The sequence below is a fragment of the Artemia sp. Qi Xiang Cuo genome, chromosome 15 (genome assembly GCF_049724085.1).
Source record: "Artemia sp. Qi Xiang Cuo chromosome 15, ASM4972408v1, whole genome shotgun sequence".
NCBI classification, from domain to species: Eukaryota; Metazoa; Arthropoda; class Branchiopoda; order Anostraca; family Artemiidae; genus Artemia; species Artemia sp. Qi Xiang Cuo.
In genome coordinates, this window is record NC_142808.1 from 25,590,204 (window position 1) to 25,614,676 (window position 24,473).

General features: G+C 35.1%; 1 protein-coding gene across 3 annotated transcripts in view; it reads right to left on the reverse strand.

Moving 5' to 3' along the window:
• pyd (zonula occludens-like protein polychaetoid) overlaps window positions 1-24,473 on the reverse strand; it is a 253,318-nt gene that overhangs the window by 136,467 nt on the left and 92,378 nt on the right. For all 3 annotated transcript variants that reach the window (XM_089101630.1, XM_089101631.1, XM_089101632.1), the window contains one exon: window positions 558-834. In XM_089101630.1, the coding sequence (XP_088957756.1) occupies window positions 558-834 (277 nt within the window). The remainder of the gene's footprint in view (window positions 1-557; window positions 835-24,473) is intronic.

The window sequence follows — 24,473 nt, forward strand, 5'->3', positions numbered from 1 at the left end:
GACGCAACAACATCTTTTGTCCGAGAAAAGGAAGCTCAATGAACCCCGAGGGAGTTGAATCAAAACTTATGCAAGACTTTGGTGAGAGATATAAGCTAGAAAAACATCATTGGCAAAAGAAATTAAAACAACCTGAGAATTTGTTTCCTTAAGTTTTGATTTGTTAACGTAATTTGTTTCAAAAGTTAAATACAAATCCGTTTTGAGACAATAACCCAAGCATACACATTACAGATATTATTTATTTTCTTGTCTTTCAAATATTGTTCTGCTTATTAATTATTTTTGCTCACTCTTATTTTACCCTTCCTTTCTCTCTCTCTCTCTCTCTCTCAATCACACCCTCTCTTCTCCCCCCTCTCTTTCAGTCCGTCTCGAACCACAAATATGGCTAACAATGATTTTTTGTTCAAATCTGTTCTGTTTTATTTGGGTAGCCTACTATTCACTATTGTACCTCCTCAAATATTATTCTCCCCCAAAATTGTGTTTTCACTCGAAGGGAAAGAACGTTGAAAAAAAATTTGCACTTTCATAATTACAAAAGCCCACATTACCGTCACACTCTGCAGCAAAGAAAAAGATGGTGACGGTGGTTCTTTTCTCACAGGAGGCTGATCAAAATCTGACTTCTTTTTATTATTGTTCTTAACTCCAAGCTTTCTTCCTAATGTAGCAAATGAAGTACTGAAGCTAAAACTGGCGGCACGGGCAATGGGTTTCCCTTTTCTCCTCTTCGTGTCTAAATCATTCAAAGGTAGGATGGAAACGGAACGGGAGCAGGAAGGGCTACTCTTCGCCGTCGAACCAGCGGGAGTACTCGACCGGTGAACTCTACAAGAAAAAAAACAAGTTGAACTCAATGTCATGACTCAAAGTCAATCAAAGCGTCATGACGCAAGGATTAGAGATTTAAAAAAAAAACTACTAAATTCTGACACAATAAAATCCTTTTTCTGTGACAACACAGCTCGGTTAAAAGGAATACAACACATCTTTCTGTATAGTAAAATGTGATTATACAAGAAAATTTAGCTATAGCTATAGAAAAAAATACATTTAAGACAACTCAATTTATCCGAGGCGTCTCAACACCACAATACCCAAATAACAAACTATTAACTATTAGCTATGTTGAGTATCGTTCAGCGTATCAGGATTACATATTCACGGTTGCACTACTTCCCAGAGGTGCTTCATAGTCAGATATAATGTCAAAGATTAGGAAGATAGCTACCATAAAACACAACGAGTTAAACATTACTGAATTCTCTCAGGGTATCAAGAAAGTTATAATACTCCAATCAAAAATGTGTTGTCTTTAGCGTGCTTCAGCATATAAAAGTTACGTATCTGTCCAGCAAGATTACTTGTCCTAGGTGCTTCAGAGACAAATAATGTCATAAATTAGGAGGATTGTTCCGCTACAATTTATGTCCTATGTACACCTAAATCTATATCCACCATAGATTAGAAAGACCAGGAATTCAGCAAAAAGTAGCACAAGAGAGGATGACTGTTGTTATATTATTGTTTTTGGTAATGGTTTTACTTCATGACGCCTAGAAAGGCACAAGGCAAAACGAGGACAAAATCAGAGAAGGAAGTATTGAAAAACGATGGGTCTTGGGCAACTGGCAAGTAGTACGAATGAAAAGAGCGAAAAACACAAATATTTCATATACACACAACAAGGCGTCCTCAGAGCTGAGACACAAATTCTAAAACATGAACAACCTTAAACAAGGAAGAAATTTAAAAACAAAATTTGATTTTATAAAAAAAATTTCTGTTACCTACTAATCCTTCAGGGATCATTTGAAAATACTCCTACAAGATTTTAACCATTAAAATACAAGAATAATTAATTAAGAAACAACAATAGATTAAATTTGAAATCCTTGAGAAAATACATAGTTGGATACTCTATAGAAAGCATCCAGCCTAAGAATAATTTTTTTTAACTTAATAAAAAGCATCTCGCCCTACTTCTACAGCCCCCTTTCTGATTACATTTTTCCTTCTCCAATACGTTCTACCTCGACTAATGAGACAAGGACTATACGTACGACAAGAAGTAACAAACGAACCAAAAATTTAAAACTGGTGGAAATAAACTTATATAAGAGGTTCAATGCAAAGTAAGCATTTCCAATGTGAAGCAAAAAAAAAAAAAAATTAATTCGGCCTTTATTTAAAGCTAGTTAAAAATAATTTATTCTTAATATTGTTTTCTTCCTTTTCTTTCAGTAAGAGAACTTTATTCATGAAACTTCACGTTGTGAAACACCTCCAAAAATACCAGAAACACTACAGTATAACATATTCCAACTTCTAATTTGCTTTCTTTTTTTCCTACATCGCGTTCTCATAAATTTTCTTTTGTAGAAAGTTAATTTGTAATAAACAAGTTTCTTCTCACTAGATTCTAAAATCTGAGCAATTGTACAACCTCCTTAGATCGCTTGATAATCTTCTTCCCAACTCAAGGAGGGTGCGTCAAGGTGAGAAGTTAGACCTTCTCGCTGGTGTACTTAATTCATCCCCCCAAAGCGCTGCAATATATAGAATATATTGATAAACACTAGCAGTAACACAATCATGGTTACAGTCTAATAAAGGACCAATTACGGCCCATAGCAAACAAAAATTTAAAAATTATTATCCACATGAGTCTTAATAATTAAATGTTATTTCGAAAACAAAATAGCTTGAAACCCCTAAGATGGTGTCGCATAGAAACAAAAAGTACACCATTTTAGTCGCCATGACTGAGAACCCTATTCAGTCTTACAGTCCCCAGGCTAAAACAGCAAGGAAAATTGCCTTTGTTTTCAAGGGTAGCATTGATGTGTTCTTTCTTTCCCTCCATTGCTCGCAGGGCACTGGAACATTATAGATATTTTTAAGGGCTCATTTCAAAGGAAATTAGTACATCAGTGTGGTTTTGTAATTAATAAAACTTTGAAAAAAAGGTATCTTTTTATACAAGAAGACGAAGGATGTCATAATCGTAGGTTACAACCATAAATGATGTTACAGTAAAAATATATGTTGACGTCAGTTTCAATGAAGTCAGTACCAACATAATCGGGCTCATCAGCGAGTTCTAGAATCTGAAATCTCCTTTTCCCTTATCTTTTTTACAGAATACACGGCAGACCTTTCGCTCTGTAACAACAATAATTATTATTTAAAATCCCTTCGAAATTTGCAATTTAATATTCCGTTCTAAATTTTTAAAAAGGAAATGATAATAGGAAAATCGCATTCGGTCCAGGATCCAAAATAAATCAATGGTACGACAACTCTGGAATGCCGGAAATAGAACTTAAATAATATGATAAGTAAATTATTTCCCTTAGATTTGACATATGGTCTAGGGATACAGGAACCATCTATAATTTGACAGGCGATACTATCAGCATGCCAAGTCTAAGCGTTGGAGATTGTAGCAAAAAAAACTTTGGCAAAACTATAGAACGTCATTAAAATACAAGAAAGAAAACTGGAAGAGTCGAAAGTAATGACTTCGAAAAATTAATTTTCAATATAGCTTCTGTTTATGTCCGCGCTTGTTATACGATTTTTATGAAACATTGATTTCAAATTAAATTTTGGTAAGAGAATTGATATATATATATATATATATATATATATATATATATATATATATATATATATATATATATATATATATATATATATATATATATATATATATATATATATATATATATATATATATATATATATATATATATATATATATATATATATATATATATATATATATATATGTATATATATATATATATATATATATATATATATATATATATATATATATATGTATATATATATATATGTGTATATAATATATATGTATATATATATATGTATATATGTATATATATATATATAATATATATGTATATATATGTATATGTATATATATGTATATATATATATATATATATATATATATATATATATATATATATATATGTATATATATATATATATATATATATATATATGTATATATGTATATATATATATATATATATATATATATATATATATATATATATATATATATATATATATATATATATATATATATATATATATATATATATATATACATATATATATATATATATATATATATATATATATATATATATATATATATATATATGAATTAAGTTGAGGCGTTCCAAGTATGAAGGGTGAACTCAATGCTTAGTCATTCCGGAAAAGGTCTACGAAGCATTTTGTTAATTAGTAGATTACTAAAAAAGATCAATAAGCAATTTAAACAGGAATGACTTACTACGAGGAAGCTACACGTAACAAACTTATAAATCGGTCCCGTTTGCCAGGGGTGGGGGGGTCTTTTTTTATTTGTCCTTTTGCACTTTCCACCTTGGAGGCATGGCTAAATGACCTTTGGATTATTTTGAATCAAAATGACAATATCAAAACTTTGATTGTATGTATTTGGGGGGAAAAGGGCGTGGCAGGGGAGGGGCTGGTTGATCTCCGATCGCTTTTGACTTTTAAAAAGGTTGACACTTTTGACACTAAAGGCAACGCTAGAGCGCTGCCTCTGATCAAAAGTCAATAAACAATATTAAGAACTCAAGAAATCCAGTTACTTTTGTCTATAGTATGGAGAGCGTTATGCTATGATGCAAATTTCTGAAGATAATCTATGAACTTATTTAGTCTAACGTACACCCGGACCTTCTCGCTTTAGTTTTTGTTTTTGGTACTTGTTGATTATTCAGAACACAATCAAGAATTTTTATCTACAATATCTGACAAAAACTGGTTTAACTATTTGTATCCAGAGACAATTAGTCTAGGCTCAGTGGAAAAACTACGTCGTAGGTATATTTTAATTAGATACTAAATACATAGAATTGGCATTTTGGTTAGATTAGGCATTTAATATAATATGTTCTGGGCGGTCTGCTTTCTATAATTTTCTGCTGGTTATGTTTTCTCCTGTGGCTCCCATAATTTTGTTAATAAATTGTTGTATTTTCATCATATTTTGGTATATTTCATTAGGATTTATCTAACTTCACTTCTTGAGTAGGGTCGCTATAATTAACAAGTACCTTTTTTTTTTACAGCGCAGTCATCACACAAAACAATCATTTTAAAACCAAAATATTATTTTAAAACCATTCATTATCTGGGCTTATTTGGCAGAAATTGCACCAAATTGAGCGAATTCACAATACATAAAACTATCCTAAAAGATTTGTCTTCTACATCGAATATATCCTAAACCCGGTTATGTTTCTACTGTGCTAGAACCATATACCGTTTTGTGTTTTCAGTAAAGGGCTGGTTTTCCACAGTTTTACAAATACTGGAAATTATCACTAGTCAGTTTATCCAACAGTTTGTGGTAACGAACTGTAAATAAGTAGCGACGCCGCCCAATAGTAACCGAAACTTTGAAAGACAGAATTTTGATAACAATAAATGTTGCGGTGAATGTTCGAAATTTCTTTTTCTCTGTTTCGATCCAATTGGCTTTGCGAGTCAGCTTTTTCAGTCTTGTGCAACCTATGATGGTAAAAGTTAAAGCTAGGTTAGATTATGTTAATTTAGGTTAGGTTAAATTTGGTTCTAAATATCAGAAATGGGTTAAAAACCTAACTGAAGCTAAACTAAACCAACCTAACCTCGTCTAACCAAACCTAATATAATCTAACCTAACCTCCCATCATCAAAACTTGCATTAAATTGAAAAACTTAACTGGCAACGGTGACTAAATCCAAGGAGAAAAAAAGGTATTTCGGACATTCACCGGTGAATATCGAAATTAACTAATTTGCAGACATTCACCGTAACAGACAGATCAAAAGAATTGAATTTTTATGCTGATTCAAAATATATAAAGTTTATTAAGTTTAATTTTACCCATGAAAGTTACGAGCCCGAGAAGATACGCCCAATTTTAAAAAAAGGAGGGAAAGAATTGAATTTTATGCTGATTTAAAATATATTAAGTTTATTAAGTTTAATGTTACCTATTAAATTTACGATCCCGAGAAAATGTGCCCAATTTTTGAAAAAGAAGGAGGAAACCCTAGAAGATCAGATAGATCTTCTAGGATAGTGATCCTAGAAGCATGGGCACCCATAAGCTGAATTTTAGAGGTGGGGCTTATCTGATCTAATCGACACTTCCAATGCTGTATAATAGAAATCTCAAAACAAAAATATAAAATATAAGGCCACATCATTCAACCAGGGGGGGGAGCTGGAACCCCTCTCTGTCCACCCATGCCTAGAAGATCGACAGAGGGTTCATTTTACTAAAGTTCTAATGTCCTTTTAAGTAACCAGAAATATTTGAGGGTATTTTTGCCCTCCAATTTTTTTGCACTTGTATTTTTTTGCGGGGGGGGGGGCTTTCTGCTTAGGGGTATTTACTACCATGAAAATTTTTTGTGGGGAGGAAAATTTCCGGGGGTAAGCTTTCCAGGGTAAATTCTACACTTGGGGAATTTGCCAGAATCCCTTAACGAAATTCTTTTAATTTGTCTTACTTTGTCTTTGCTGACTAAATTTAACATTTGGATATGTTCCCGGGGAAACTTTCAGCCGGGTTGGGATTGTCTTGAGGATTTTCCACGGAGATAGGGATTTTCTACGGGAGAAACTCTCCATGGGGAATTTCTCCGCGGAAGCACATTTCCATTGGGGGTGGGGGTTTCCAACAAGAATTGAAAACAATCAGAAATTAAAGGTTTTTTCAAACGAAAGTATGCTAAGGAGAATTTTTCAGGGGAGAGGGCTGTAAGTTATGATATTTAGGCTACCCATCCTTATAGTATTTGCTATTGGGTCTGCAAAATTTTCCTGAGGGATTTTCAGCGAGAATGGTTTTGTCTGGGAGGATTTTCCACAGAGGGCAAGCCAAGGGCCAAGGGCCGGCCATTTGATTAGCATAACAGTTTTTTTTCAATTTAAGTCCTCCCTCATGTACGGAATAATTTCTGTTCGTTTTAAGTTTTAATGTTGCTCCTTACTTTCAGTTCAAAAAACTGTTTTTAATTTAATTTGTACTAGATTTATATGTCGCATAGACTATAGACTAAGAAAAAAAATTAGATTTATTTCAAAATTAAAATTGTTCTTTATTTTCATCAGAAAACTTTTTTGTGCGTTTCAAGGACAAATTTTCATATTATATTCGCAAATGCTTTCTAATCCAGCAGTGTCTATTTTTTATTTTAGTCGTTGACAGCTACGATGTTGGCGGACACTTAAGTTGCTTGCGCACCCTAAAAGAGTCAAAGATCATAAAGATGAGATAAGCTGGCTAAATAAAGGCCTTTTTTTTTTTTTTTTTTTTTTTTTTTTTTTTTTTTTTTTGTAGATTGGTTAGAAAGTGCAAAAAATTGCAGTGACTGTCATTTTCTATCCTGTCACTAATAGCATCAATATTTCATTCTCGTCGTATGCACGTCTTTATTTCAAACAAAAGAAGAAAAAAAGATCATAAAGGTGAGATAAGCTGGCAAAATAAAGGCCGAATATTATTATTATTATTTTTTCGTAGAATTGGTTAGAAAGCGCAAAAAATTGCAATGACTGTCATTTCCTACCTTGTCACTAATATAGCATGAATATTTCATTCTCGTCGTATGCACGTCTTTACTTCAAACAAAAGAAGAAGAAAAGTCGATAAAGGTGAGATAAGGTGGCTAAATATAGGCCAAAGTTTTTTTTTTTTTTTTTTTTTGATTGGTTAGAAAGCGCAAAAAATTGCAGTGACTGTCATTTTCTATCCTGTCACTAATATAGCATCAATATTTTATTCTCGTCGTATGCACGCCTTTATTTCAAACAAAAGAAGAAAAAAAGTTCACAAAAGAAAGGTTACCTGACTAAATAAAGGCCAATTTTTTTTTCGGGGGGGGGGGGGGAGACTTCCCCAAACATCTAATTACTGAACCTTTCAGCAATACTGAAAAAATACATGAGTAGTAATGCATCTATATATTTGAACCCTACGCCTGAGGCTTGAATATACAGTGTAGTCTAACCGGTACATTGACTTACCAGGGTCAGTCACCTGTAACTTGATTAGTAGGTTTTTTTTTTAAACTTGGCAACATATAAGAGACGACTTTGAACCCTACGCCTGAGGCATGAATATACAGTGTAGTCTAACCGGTACATTGGCTTGTCAGGGTCAAGCACCTATTACTACGAACGATACTTGTCCTACCAGACGGGAGGTTTTTTTTTCTGTTTTTGTTGTCAATTACACAATGAATGTAGGTCATGAGTTCACATATACATTCTTAAAACTACACGTGATTAAACACGTTATAAAACTACGTTTCAACTCCAAGTTCGTTTTTTTTCAATCAGAGCGTTTTTTTTTCTTCGAGCTGACACCTGTTTTTTAGGCAGCCAATCAGAGAATTACTTAACAATTCGTCATTGAAACCTTGTATAAAGTGTTCATGCTTTGGAATTCAATTTTCATTATGTATTAGCATATCGAGCATAGTACACTGGATTTTATTAACTCTGAAACAATGGATATTTCTATTTTCAATGTGAGTACACATTCATTCTTTATTTCAAAAAAAAAAAATCGTTTTACTAGTAAATTCAAATTTCAGGGGGGGGACTTAGCCCCCCCTCCAACAACACAAAGCTTAAGATATGATGCGTATATTAGATAGAAACGGCAAAGCATGCTTTTTTCTATTATGTAAAACAAAAAAATCCGTTTTTCATTGCTCTGTTAGACGCATAGTTCTGTAGTTTTAGTTCTTTTTCGTTCAAAAGAATTCTTTCCGAATCCCGCATTTAAAATGTACTATCTTCTTCCGCTCTAAATAAAGCCATCTGTGTTTAACATGTTACCAAAGAGGGGAAGATTTCAAAACAACATTCCGCTCCAACCCGGATCTAAGTACTCTAGCTGTTATCGGGCTGATGTGAACTGTTCGCGGTATGCGTCGTATCGAGATTAAGAAAAAAAAAGACGGATATGTCCGATTCAAGGCTCATTGACAAAAGAGTTTGTTTTCTGATCAAATTAGACAGATATTTTTCAATTGTATTTGATGAAAGTAAAAGGATTTCATAGATGATTAAGAGGCTTTTATAAAAATATATGACAGGGAAGAGGGCAATGAATCAATTCTAACACAGTTTTTCTTTACTTGGTATCCGTTAAAAACGAAATTTTTATGTTAAATAAGTAATTCTTGTATCATTTAAAAGAGCTTTACGGGGTTTGAGAGAGACTCTGTTCCCTGATTCCGTGTGGTTAGAGGGGGTTCTTTGTGCAGACTAATTTTTTCTTCTGTAAAAAAGGGAATTGTTTTTTTCCATGCTAAATTTTGCCTCCTTTTTAAGGAAAAGGATTCTTGCAACTACCCCCCTCCAGAAAAGAAACCAAGACGGAACGAATCCACATCTATGCAAGAAACGGACGGTACTCAACAGCAGTCTGAATTTGGAAATGTGAGTATTTTCACCTCTAGCTTCTACCTATTTCTATCCAACTTTTCTGTTTTTTTTAAGTATTTTCTTTTCGCCATTTTTCAACACCATAAAAGTGTATGTCAGAGATATTAAAATGTTAACTTTTTAGTTTAAATAATTCTAGGAGGAATTGGGTTTTGTTGGATGGTATGGAAAAATGGTACGTGTTAAATATTCGGGAAACGTATGAGTAGAAAAAATGCTTCACTACGGATAAGGCTATTGTGTCTTTCTGAGGGAGGAGGAGGTAACTTTTTAGTTTAAAAAATTTGTTTATGAATAGGAAAACGCTTCACTACAGATATGGCTATTGTGTTTTTGTGAGGGAGGAGGGGGCAACTTTTTAGTTTAAATAATTCTAGGAGGAATTGGGTTTTGTTGGATGGTATGGAAAAATGGTACGTGTTAAATATTCGGGAAACGTATGAGTAGAAAAATGCTTCACTACAGATAAGGCTATTGTGTCTTTCTGAGGGAGGAGGGGGTAAATTTTTAGTTTAAAAAATTTGTTTATGAATAGAAAAACGTTTCACTACAGATAAGGCTATTGTGTTTTTCTGAGGGAGGAGGGGGTAACTTTTTAGTTTAAAAAATTTGTTTATGAATAGAAAAACGTTTCACTACAGATAAGGCTATTGTGTTTTTCTGAGGGGGGGGGGGGGTAAAATTTTAGTTTAAAAAATTTGTTTATGAATAGAAAAACGCTTCACTACAGATATGGCTATTATGTTTTTCTGAGGGAGGAGTGGGTAACTTTTTAGTTTAAATAATTCTAGGAGGAATTGGGTTTTGTTGGATGGTATGGAAAAATGGTACGTGTTAAATATTCGGGAAACGTACGAGTAGAAAAAATGCTTCACTACAGATAAGGCTATTGTATCTTTCGGCGCGAGAAGGTGGTTACTTTTTATATAAAAAAAAATGATTCTTAATAGCAAAACGCGACACTCCCGCTAAGGCCAGGTTTTGTCTTCGGTAGGAGGGGGTTAACATTTTAGTTTAAAAAGTTTGTTTATTATTATAAAAAAGCTTCACTCCTTAAAAGGGGATAGTGTTATTCTGTGGGAGGAGGGGGTAACATTTTAGTTTAAATAATCCTAGGAGGAATTGGGTTTTGTTGGATGGTATGGAAAAATGGTACGTGTTAAGTATCCGGGAAACATACGAGTAGAAAAAATGCTTCACTACAGATAAGGCTATTGTGTCTTTCTGAGGGAGGAGGGGGTAACTTTTTAGTTAAAATAATTTTTTTATTAATATAAAACTGTGTAACTACAGATTTGGCTATTGTGTTTTTGTGAGGGAGGCTGGGGTTAAATTTTTAGTTTAAAAAGTTTGATTACTAAGATAAACATACTTCACTAAAGATAGGGGTTGTGTTTTTGTGAACTTTCTGATGGAGGAGGGGTTAACTTTTTAGTTTTAATAATTCTATGAGGAATTGGGTTTTGTTGCATGGTATGGAAAAATGGTACGTGTTAAATAATCGGGACACATACGAGTAGAAAAAATGCTTCACTACAGATAAGGCTATTGTGTCTTTCTGAGGGAGGTGGTAACTTTTTAGTTTTAAAAATTTGTTTATGAACAGAAAAACGCTTCACTATAGATAAGGCTATGGTGCACTTTCTGAGGGAGGCGGGGGTAACTTTTTAGTTTAAATAATTGTGGGAGGAATTGGTGTTTGTTTGATGGTATGGAAATATGTTACGGGTTGTTTATTAGGGAAACGTACGAGTAGAAAAATGCTTCACTACAGATCAGGCTATTGTGTCTTTCTGAGGGAGGAGGGGGTAACTTTTTAGTGTAAAAAATTTGTTTATGAATAGAAAAACACTTCACTACAGATAAAGCTTTTGTGTTTTTCTGAGTGGGGAGGGGGTAACTTTTTAGTTTAAATAATTCTAGGAGGAATTGTGCTTTGTTGGATGGTATGGAAAAATGGTACGTGTTAAATTTTCGGGGAATATAAGACTAGAAATGAACATGATATGTCAACTTTATGAAATAATGCTTATTTTACATAAAAAATAAAACTTTTTTTTTCTACAGATTAAAGATAAAGCACCACCACTGACACTGTTGAATGATGAAGCAAGTGTATGTACAGGACCAATTCTGTAGCAACCAGCAGAGTTCAGTGATGAACCTACACTCGTTATAGAGAATATGGAGTGGCAGAGAGGGTTCCTTAATGATGTTCTTAGGGAAAGGACTAGCCTAGACGACTTAAGCTGTGATATTGACATGCTTGAGGATCTGGAGAGGACAGATAGTTTTATGCTCGTGCATTTGGGTGATGCTACTAGTTCACCTAAACCGGGCCCTCACAGGGAAAGTCCATCACAGGTCAATACAGGCTGTCCCAAGAAAGTACCGCCAAACAAATTGGAATATGTACTAGAGGACCTCATGCCATATCCAAGCAATGTTATTGAACAGACTGGGAGTGGTGTAATTGACAAGTCCCTGTCGCCCTCCACCATTCCACTTAATGATATAGATAGTAGTAGTAATACAGCAACAACAGTATCCACTCTTCCAGATTTTTTTCTGTCCAACTCTGCCTTGCACCACACATTGGTCTACAGCGCCAAATTCGGTGACCCCTTCAACTCTTTAGTGTCGGGGGATATAATAACAGATCCCCTGGCCATTACACATTCATATACTGATAAGATTCGAGCCATTCTTGATCAACAAATGGGGGTGTGGGGAGTGGGGGTAAGTTTAAAAGCATCAATAGCACTAAAAATATTTTTTTTAAATGAAAGTGCGGGTGAGATGTATTCGAAATACTTGCACACAGAGATGCTTGCAATTCACCCGCATTTATCAAATTATGGGGAGGTTTTTCTAAATTGGGCTAATAGTATTCAAAGTAAGTGGTAAAATAATCCCGATGGGGGTAGTGGATCGGTGTTTTTATTTATTGAAATTTTAAATGTTAATATTTGTTGGCTTAAAATGGATTTTTTTGTAAGCGCTGGTCATGGGGAGGGATGGAAAATGAATTAAAATATCACTGTGATTTAGAGTGGCGGAAGGGGGTACAACAAATCTGTTTCGATATGAGGCTGCAGTGTTTCAAACATACTTTTTTGATTGCAGGATACAGACCACTTAAAAAAGATGCCACTAAGAAAAATTTAGATAAAATGGCAGTTAATGGTAGGGAGGGTTCAAAGTTCCCAAAAGTAGATTTTAATTGTTTAAATGGTCAATTTCCCGTGACACTAAAAGGAATAGATATTTTTGAGCGGGCTAATACACATTTAAAGATTGGTGTCACGGTGTTACAGTATGAATCAGAATTTGAAGAGGGTTAGCGTTCCGATAAGAAGGGTGTATTATTTCCAGTTCGGGCTCCTTCAATTGAATCAGTAGAACATTGGGTGTGGCTTCTATACACCCCACCCACAGACTCCGATTCAATTGGTCATTTCAATCCAATTACAGATTTTAGTAGGGTTCTAAGTGAGGGTAAAAAATGCGGGGGTGTACGTTATTACTGTCCAACATGTCTCTCAAGATTTTGGACTGATTTAAAGTTAAAGCATCACATGAAACACTGTAAACGTCATGGATACCAGGCTGTGGAGACGGTAAGCGGAGATAGAACGATCTTACGTTTTACAAATTTCCAAAACACGCTCCTGCAGAGCAAAAAGATTACTTTGGACTGCGAGGTTAAGCTGACAGACGTTTGCGATCCGTCAAATTCAAATCGTGTTAAAACACATTAAGCCATAGGGGTCTCTTACGCTCACGCGCAACGAGATTCCAATAATATCATGCATGTTCTGGATGTAGTGGAGATGTTGAGTGACGGTGAAGACTGCATGCGCTCGGCATTGGTCAGTCTAATCAAAACAGCGAACGGTGCAATTTTGCGCCTTCGCTATACAAACTATCCTATGCTCCTATTACCAGATGACATAGTAGCCATTAAAAATCGTAAAGTGTATTGGGTTTCCAAGGGGGAATTTGATGATGGTGTTGGGAATGGAGGGAGGAGGAAGGTGATCGACCATGATCATTTATGGCAGGAAATTAAATCGGGGGGGAGTAACATTAGAGGGGTAGCACACCAGTCATGAAATTTAAACGTTAGACAACAATATTTCGTACCTGTTTTTACACACAATTCCAATTACGACTTAAAGTTTGTTTTTCCGGCGTTGGCCCACATTTCCAAGGGAGGATTTGTAGATAACGCAGCATGGATAGATGGTTCTTTTTCTTATAATATCATACCAAAATCATCTGATAAGCTACTGCTGCTAGAATTCATTTGGAAAATAGTTGATAAGGGTAACACTTGCCTGAATAAAATCCGTTTTTTTTACTCTTTCAGCTTCTTCACCAATTCCTTATGTCAATTTATTCAGGTACAGAAAAGTGACAATTTTGATAGCTTCCCCCTCCTAAAACAGCGCGTCCCCGATGATGAAATGTATGATTTATTAACGTGTAATGGTACAACTCCATATTACTATTATAATTGGGGCCCAAAGTTAGAAGAGATGTCGTTACCACCCATTTAAGCTTTTTAAAAGTCTTTTACTGAGAGTAAGTGCACCACTAGTGAATATAAATATTCTCCGAGGGTTTGGGCAAAGGGCAAGTGTAAAAAAGGGTAGGATTATTGTAAACTATACTTGGCCAGTGACGTACTCACTCTTCTGGAAATTGTGTGCGAAAATACGGATAAAATCTATGGGGAATTTGGGTTGGATTTAGGTTATTATTTTTCCACTCCCCATTTGGTGATAGACTTGATACTTAAAATCAGCAAAGAAGAAATAGGTCTGATTGCCGATGTGGATCAGCATCTATTTGTAGAGAGATCAATGAGGGGTGGGTATGTTTTTCACGGGGATCGTATCATGAAAACTGATCCGAGTGGACAGCACACCAATGAAAAGTCGGACGCAGTTTTTTTGGATATGAATTTTCTTTACCCATCGGCAATGTATCACTACTGTTTGCCATGTGGCAATTATAGATGGCTTGATAATCCGTGTGCTTAGAATTTACCCGACATTGCCAGTGGTGAGGAGAATGGGGCACCGGGTTGGTTTTTAAATTAACGGTGAAATACACATTGAAATCGATGACTCGTTAAAAGACTTTGTTTTTCCGTGCATAAATAGACCAGCGGGTAGAGAATCTCTTAGCCCGGACCATTCATGTTTAATACGGAACGTTAACATGACCTGGGTATTTTCAAAACAAAAACTAAGTACTGACCTCGACTCGACACAGGATATTTCTATTCCGACAGTGGAATTAACAAGGATAATGGTAAATTGCTTTATGGTAAAAAAGATTCATAAAACCCTCCAATTTGATAAAAAACCCTTCAATGAAAACGTTTGTTGACACCTTTGTCAGTAAGCATTCACAAGCGAAAACGAAAGTTGAAAAAGGAGTCTATAAACTCATTTTGAACTCAGCTTTCGGTAAAATGTGCGAGAGCGTACGACACAGAAGTCGATGTGACATTGTAACCAACCCCAAAGATTGTGCTCGAATCATTACGGATCCAAACTTCACATCGTTCACAATCATAGACTCTAATATGGTGCTCCTACATCGCAAGAAAAGAAACATTGTATTAAATAAAAATATTGCAGGCGGAAGTGCAATAACTGAAATATCCAAGAAACTCATGTTGTCATTTTATTATAATGTATGCAGGGTACAGTGGCCGATTGAGGGACAAGTTCAAGTGTACTACGGGGACACTGATTCACTCCTGTTAAAATTCAAAACTGAAAATCTATTGAATGATTTGGAAAATGGCGAGTACATTAGCTCACGAATGGACTTCACTAACTGGGACGAATCCCTCTACCCAGAGCTAGTGAAACGCCAGGCCCCAAATCTATTGTTAATGCTACAATCTGAAACAGGTAGCGATCCGATATCCAATGGGGTGTTTCCGGGACCGAAAGTATACTGCGTGGAAACGCATAGCAAGGACACCAAACAAGTTTGCAAGGGGGTACCTATACACTGTGTAAAAAAATAATTTTGACATGAGTGTCTAGAGAAACTTTGTAGAAATTAGTTTAGTGCCAAGGGTGAAAGTCATGGCAATTAGCTCTTTACAATTTAAAATCTACACAGTTAGAGTCGATAAAAACGTCATGTCGTCCACATCGGACAAAGTCTTTTTACTTGAGGATTGTGTGAAGGTACTACCACACGTTCATTATTTAATTTCAGACCTAGTTTAATGTATAGAGTACAGAAAACAACTCGGTCTAGAAAAACTAACTTAAATTCATTATTTACAAAAAAAGTAAAAATTGGGTGGGAGGGATTTTTTTGTGTAGTTGGATGTTTTTTTAATTCTTTTTTTTCTTTATCACAAACAATTTACTTTGTATGTGTGTGTGTGTGTGTACACGGCAGATAAATTTCCAGTATTTAATGCCAGCCCCCCGGCCCGGGCCCGCCGCCGCGGGCCCCTGCTTCCGGCGCCCGGCAATTCCCGGCCCCCGGCCGCCGTAGCGGCCGCCCCCGGGGGGGAGGGGGGACCCCAAAATTTAAAATGTTGTAAATAAAAGTGATATTTCAAGTGCATTATTCCAATAAATGTTGTATTTTTTTATAAATAAATAAAAAAAAAGTGTATTTATTTAAGTGTTTTTTTTTTCTAGTGGCTATTTAAATGTTGTATTTTTTTATTATAAATAGATTAAAAAAGTGTTTTTTTTTCATGTTTAATTTGCCTTTTTCAATGTAGTATTTTTTTAAAAGTATTGTCACCTTTTTATGTATATAATAAAAGAAAATATTATTCTTTATTCGTCTTCTTCTTCTAATTATTATTCTTGAACGGAGTAGTAGTAATAGAGCAATTATTTAGTCATTAGACAGCCATAGTCTACATTTAGTTGTCTAGGTTAACTGTTGAAGGGTAATTATATCAATTTAAAACACCATTTAGATTGTCTCTGTGTCGGCCGCCAATGTCAGGCAAAACAAAAGTCTTAACAAGGATATTTAAAAACTGTAAAAAAATGCTTATAGAAAACCCGAAAAAAAAATATACTATTGTTACAGTATTTAGCAGGAGTCATACGGTAAAATAAAAGCGATTGCCACGACGGGGCTGGTGCAGATACAATTCATACAGGGACTTGACATTTTCAGCATTATTGAACCAAACTCTTGGTTGATTATTGATGATCTGACTGAATCTATTGAACAATGGTCCCAGGAACCAGTACAGATGTTCGCTATTTATTATTCTTACAAGCAGATGTCCATTGCTCTGGATGGACAAAATCTCTTTCGTCAGAACATATGTCAACAAACATTACCATTGGGTATTACCTACTATATAATATACTGAGTTTTCCGTGCTTGTAGCTCCCGCATAACTCACAAAAAACAAATCTATCCAGGAGCCCCCAAATTTCTGCTCTCAACATACAATCAGGCAACTAATAAACCCTACGACTACATCTTATTGGATCTTAATCAAAATACACTCGAGGATCTGCGTGTAGTCACAGATATTTTTGACAATGAAATTACAGTGTATCTCCCTGTGAACACTAAAAAGACCTATTAGTTGCTATCATGACACTGAAGAAACTACATGAAAATAGACATTTGTTTTCAGTTCTAAGCACTTCAAAATCTCCGCTTAGAAAAGCAATACTCAAACACGGTATTGACAATTACCTTAATAATCATATATATGAAATTTGTTTAAATTTGATCTAGGATAATACTCAAGTGCCAGAAGTAGTTAAGCAGGAGGCAAAGCAACATCGTTCCATTATACATACATGGGCCTCTAAAAAGAAAGGAAAAAATTTTAAAAGGAAACGACTTTTTCAGGCGGGCAGTAGCTTTTTCAAAACTTTTACTACGAATAATTGTAGGACTTGTAGTAAGTTTTCTCTAGAGAGAGAGAGAGAATGGCAAAACCCTATAAATTGACTCCAATAGAACTAGCTCTGTCACCCGTCGAACACTTTGAGGACGATCTAAGTAAATTCCTTGATAATGAGACTATCGAGGATGATAAAAAACTGATTTTAGTTCAAGATGCAATTCACCGAGTGGACAAACACAGGTCCTGTCGATCGAAGCCCACTGCTGATGTTGATCCGAAAAAATAATCATCTTCTCAAGATTATGCTGCTGGAACACAATTTAAGATGGTGTATATGTATAAATTTTTTATGAAATTTGTAATTATAAGGCCCAACTATTTGCTTGAAAAACTTAAACGACTCCTGTCCTATCTCTTGGAAAGTGATCAGATTCAAGTTGAGAGCAATGGAGCATGGATTATAATTCAGGGCAAGAGCTATAATCTACTTGATATAATCTATGACATGGTTACAAATCGTAAAGGACTATTATTATTTGACACTCATCTATACAACTTTCTAAATACATTAAACGTATCCAAAACTCTTATTGGCAATAGAAAAATTCTAAAAAAATTAAATGAACATACATCATCACCATCATCATCAACAACATTGAGACCATTAAAAATGAACTTGAAGAAGAAGAAGATTTTAAATCAATTTTGGAAAATACTAGCACACCGCTGATAGCTAGACAAAAGCGAAGACGTATCAAGTCAACGTCACCATCACCATAAACAGCCAGTATACAAAAGGGTAGCGGACATTACACAACGTGTTTACGTTCAAAATGGTTGAAGTTCTGAAAGGTGTTTATGAAAATATTGGTGAGGCGGGGAGTTTAAGTTCCCCCACCACTCTTTCCAAAGTCACTGGTGTTCACACTAAAAGTGCACAAGACTATCTACAAAATGAATCAAGTTACACTCTGCATATAAATCTTATACCTCGTGCCAATCAATATTGAAAAACTAAAGTCTTTTACCCATTGAATATAATGCAAGCAGATCTCCTGACTCTAGATGAGCTTCAAAGACGTCACAATACGCCGTACAAGTACATTCTACTTGCAATCAGTGTTTATAGTCGTTATGCATATGCAATTCCATTGCGATCAAAGAGAGGTGTTGAAGCTGCTCAGGCCATTGAAAGTATTTTCAAAGAGGATTCATATAAAAAAATTCAAACAGATCGCGGTAGTGAATTTGTTAATCCCCATGTTCCAAAAGTACTAGAGAAATATAGTACACTGCTCTATCATCGTCACAGTCCTATAAAGGTTGCAATGGCCGAACGATTGATAAGAACTATTCGACTTTAAATTTCAAGATACTGTACATTGAAAAATACTCCGGCTTTTATTCATGATCTTGATAAAATTATGTTGATTTATAATCAACGATCTCATCGATCATTGTCCAACTCTACGCCAACGGAAGTTCATCATTCTGATCATGATACAATAGACACCTTTCTTTAATAGTATTCCAATGAATCATCGTCTGTCAAGAAGATGAAAAATAAATTCAATGTTCGTGATACCGTTCGAATTAATAGAGCAACTAATGTTTTTGAAAAGGGGAATTACTTGTGGTCCACCGAACTTTTTAAAGTGGCAAAAATCCTAGTCACTAAACCCATAACTTATCGCCTGCGTGATACCAAAGATGAAGAGATTCTCGGTGGCTTTTATGACTATGAATTGCAAAAAGGTAAAAATGCTATTGAAATCTATCAAATTGAAAAGATATTAAAGACACGTTCTCGCAGGGGTAAGAAACAGTTACTTGTTCGGTGGCTAGGGTACAACTCTGATTTTGATTCTTGGATCGGTATTGAAGATATTGACAATGCCCCAAGATTTCTATGTAACTTTCATGTCCAACTTTTCTGATTCTCTCTACATTGACTTGAATACGACAAGTGTTTTTTGGACAAAACTCTCCCCCACCATCAAATTTGACGGTTCATATGAAGTGGCTCTTGTTGAATGTAGTCTCAAAAATACCTATGAGATCCTTAGAAAGGATTGTGTTTATGATATATAAGTTATACCATTTTATTGGGCTATGAAAGGGTTGGGCTATGCCGACTAAGAATGGGTTGAAGCACTTAATTCTAGTGACTATCCACATACCAAATTGAAATACATTGAATAAGATAATATGGGGGATTTTTCTCATGAGGACAATATAAACATCCCATATCACACGAATGGCAAATTCTATTTTAATTATACAACGAAATAAGGTAGGCTTCGTATTGGCATACCTTCGTACAATGAAACAATTATTCTCAATCATTGTTGACGGGATGCTTTTGGCTTTACACATAATATGATCAAAGGGAGAAATGTTGGCACCGTTTAAGGGTTTGATCATTATCTTTTCGCTTTTTACCCACCCTGTGGCGTCTTGTACGCTTGCTTTTTCCTCTATGCAGCTATCTCATAAGTAATGAAAGTCGGTAATTAAAATACTCCTTTTCAACGTTGTACGTGATGATTAACAACACACGAGCATGATCATCATTATAATATAAAGCATCTTCAATATGTTCCTGTAAACACTTCGTATTTGGAACTCTGTCAGTTAACACTAAGAAGTGAATTGGGTGATCCTCTAGCAATAACAAAAGGCTTAGCAGTGATTACATGTCATTTTCGATTTATTGTCAGCAACAGCACAAACACCTAAGATGAACAATAGGAGAATTCCATTTGTCTGTTCCGATATCGATTGCTATGTTGGTGCTTTAAGTCCACGTCAAATAGGCAATGGATTGGACTACTACAAGGGGCGTATTACAATGTCTGGCTATGGTCTTGGTAGCTGGTTTGCTAGGCTATTTGATTCTGGACTACCCCTTGCCAGAAAATATCTTGTACCTGCTGCATTGAATTTTGCTGCGTCCACACTACAGGACTGAGGGTCGGGCAAGAATTTTAAGCAGAGCCTTAAGGAAAATATTAGATCTTCAGCAAGAGCCGTTGGTGAACAATTAAAATCTCGACGAAATCGGGAGGGAATGAAAAGGATGCGTTTGTGTCATTCATTCATCAGTCTCCACCCAAGGAGGAAGCAAAGGACATGAACAAGGACATCGAGGACTAAAACAAGGAAGACCAATAAGCAGAAGAAAAAGAAAAAAATTGTTAGATCAAAGAAGAATTTCTTCTCTTAAGATGACTTATCTCCCCCACAAGGAATCATATCCATCAATTAGTTCCTCATTGAATCTATTCAATGCTGAAAATGTTGTTGTCAGTGTCAAGTAGGGCTACTATTAACAATTTCACCCCAAACAACCCTTCTTGGAAAATATACACTTTCAAATATTTACTAATAAAGACTATTTCATTTATTTGTCGTCAACATTTATTGATCTAAATGTTGTGGTGAGCAAAAGGTCAGATAATACAACTCCAAATGCCGGCAATGGTCTCTCCTATGAAAGCTGTATTCTACACAACCTATTCAAACAAACTAATGTATTTATTAATGAAACATTGGTGAGCACTAGCAATAATTTATCAAACTATGCAAGCCACATTCAATTTATGATGATGACGCCAAAGGCATATAAGGAGTTGAGAGGACAGTCATTACGCTGTGAATATCGGTCAGGTGTTGATACTGACGGTGAGTTGACTAATGCAGTGACCCAGGAGTATCATTTGGTTGGAAATTTTAATCATGAGATATTCAATATATCCCAATGGCTACCCCCCAAAGGTCAAGATTGACATATAGCTACAAATGGCCCTATCGAATTTCATTTTGAGAAAAACGCTTCCAGCAGCACCCGATGCAAATGTTATAATCATATCTACACTTCTTCACGTTCGAAAACAACAAGTTATGAGCTCTGTTGTATTTGTAGTGGAAAATCTAAGAGCCAATGGTAACACCTTTAAACTTTTCGTCACCCATACGATAACCCATCAACGTCACATTACCACTGGCTCTCGTAGCTATAGCGATTCATCATTTATCAATGGTGAAATCCCATCAAAATTGGCTTTGGCCTTTGTGAAGAGTGGCAGTGCCGTTGGATCCTGGACTGAATCCCCCCATGATTTTAATTTTTTCCGTCTATCTAGCCTCGTGTGCAAAGTGAATGGTATTCCTCTGTAAACTCTATCATTTGACAAAAAATCATATAGAACTCTGTACGAGTTGACTATGCAATCCCTAGATCATCACTCTCAACTATTTGAAAATGGAATAACCGATTCAATGTTTTCAAAAAATCATGGAGTAATTGTTTTGGATTTGTCAGGCACCCAAGATAAGAGCATAGTACGAACAGGGAATGTACGTTTAGAGTGTACATTTGCCACTGCTCTGACTGAGAGTATCATGCTAATATCACAGAGTCAATTTGAAACCTATTGGGAAATCACACCCGACGACAATGTTCCTCTAGACCTAGCTCCATGAACACAAACCAAATAATCAACGTATTTAGTATGGATCCATACATGTCCCAGTACAAGTCCTATTGCATACCTTCGGACTTCATTGAAAAAATTCCAAGTCTTAACAATACCCTTATCATTGTTAATAGCAGTCCATCGACTTTGAAGACCGGTCATTGGCTATGCATCTTTCAGACAGCGAAGAATATTGAATTTTTTGATCCTCTTAGCCTATCGTATAAGTTCTACGCTCCATACATCAGCAACTTTATTAAAAGCAAGGGGAAAACCATTATTCAAAATCAACGAAGAGTACAGGATTTAACGACTTTGTGGTTTTTTAAAGACATGTGGCTTTCATGCACTACTCTTTTTCATGTTCAGATGTCGTGGCTACACCTACAAGCAGTTTCTCAACATCTACTTTGACTTACCTCAATTGAACGACTTTCTATTGGAGAATATACTTACAATTGTATTTAATATTGATTCTAGTAACCTAAGAATAAAATGTTCTAAAGATGTATTTGAAATTGTTTATTAATAAAAAAAAAATTATATACATGATAAAAACGACTTTTCTACTCTTTAGATTTCATCCACTAGTAGGTATTTGTCGACAACAACTAGTGCAAGTAGATTATCTGAATTCACAGCGTACTAATCCTGATGTACTGCAAAGTCAGGGTCGCATTTTCTACAGTAGAGTGTGACTTCACTCTTGTCATATCTCTTTGTATAGTCAATGATACTATTCGCATTCATTCTAAAGAATTCACATGTTTCAATTTGCTTATTTGAAGCAATTTCACAAACAATGTCCTCAAGTGTCGAATCACATTCCGTCACAGCTAAATAAAAATCAGTGATCTTATAATCACAACACCCAATGTCTTGACAACGATGACGTAGAAACCATATTCTTTGGTTGTTCAAACAGTTGAATCGTTGACCCGGTTTCTCCTCCCAGAAAAATCTAAAACCACGACAATACCAATCTCGTAGCAATAAACTAAAATCACGGTTAGGATTCTTTCTAATCCTACCGGGATATGTACTCTCCCACTGATTAAATCTATCAAAATGACAATTGGAGCATAGGTGACCTCTAGGATGAGAGTCACACACCTCTTCAAGACAGGAATTACAGCCTTTAATTTGTACAGTATATCCTCTATGCAATTTACACGGGTTGCATAATCTACACTTTTCATCATACTCCTCAATCATTGTGCAATTCTCACATGATGATAACCAGCTGCCCAGTGAGTACATACATAACGGACATGTATGGAACATTTTGTCATGTGTTGACACTCTCACTACCACAATGAAACTGAGCTAGCAACAACAAAAATTGTCTGAGATAGAGAGAGAGAGAGGAGTAAATCATCCTTGAGCACCATCTTTCTCATGAAAAAAGTCATAAATTTCTAAACTAATGTTTAAAAGACTATCCACAATATCATTTTGCCGTGTTGTGATCAATATATCAATAAATTGTGTAAATGCATTTGGACCACGACGTAGAAGCTTCATACAATAGTCTAATGATGGAGAATCAGTTTTCATTATATCAACAAGCATTTCCCGAGAAAATATCTTCCTTTGAATAGACAACTCTAGAAAATCAACATCTAGAATCAAACGTTTTCCATATGAACTAGATTCCTCATGATTCGCTCTTTCTCGAATCTATCCATTTTTTAGAGTCCTAACTCTCTCACAACCAAGTTCAGACTAACCAGAATTTCTTTTTTTACTCTAAAAAATATACGCTAGTCTAATTTAGAAAGAAAAAAAAACCTATTGATTTAGAAACATTTTTATTGAACATAATTACAATAATAATATTCACTGATGCATTTTATTCTCATCAATATATTTAGATATGACATATAATGGTGATCGAAATTTATTTATGTGGAGAATATTCACTTCTCCAGGAAGACAATGTTGCTCCTCCTTCTTAAAGTTGCTTAATGATATCACGCATCTACCATACATACTATCCCATTCTAGGCATAGTCTACAGCCAGCGGTTATTTCCACAGCTACATTGGGTACCCTTATATAATTGCTGCTGCTGCTGTATTTTCAGTAAATCATATTAAAAACCTTAAATTAAACACTCATTTTTTTTTCGCTGGTAAGAACCATGAAAATGAACTATTCTCTCACTGAAATCAAGTCACTAAATATCAATAAGTACAAATGCAAATAGTCCGTACATCTAAATCCCTCTACTATTCAAGTTAGTTCGACCGCCGCTCTCTCTTACCGTTTGACCCCAAAAAAATGAGTGCCACATTAGAAAACCCGTTTGGTAGGACAAGTATCGTTCGTAGTAATAGGTGCTCGACCCTGGCAAGCCAATGTACCGGTTAGACTACACTGTATATTCATGCCTCAGGCGTAGGGTTCAAAGTCGTCTCTTATACGTTGTCAAGTTAAAAAAAAAAAAAAAAAAAAAAAAAAACCTACTAATCAAGTTACAGGTGACTGACCCTGGTAAGTCAATTTATCGGTTAAACTACACTGTATATTCATGCCTCAGGCGTAGGGTTCAAATATATAGATGCATTACTACTTACATGTTTCAAAC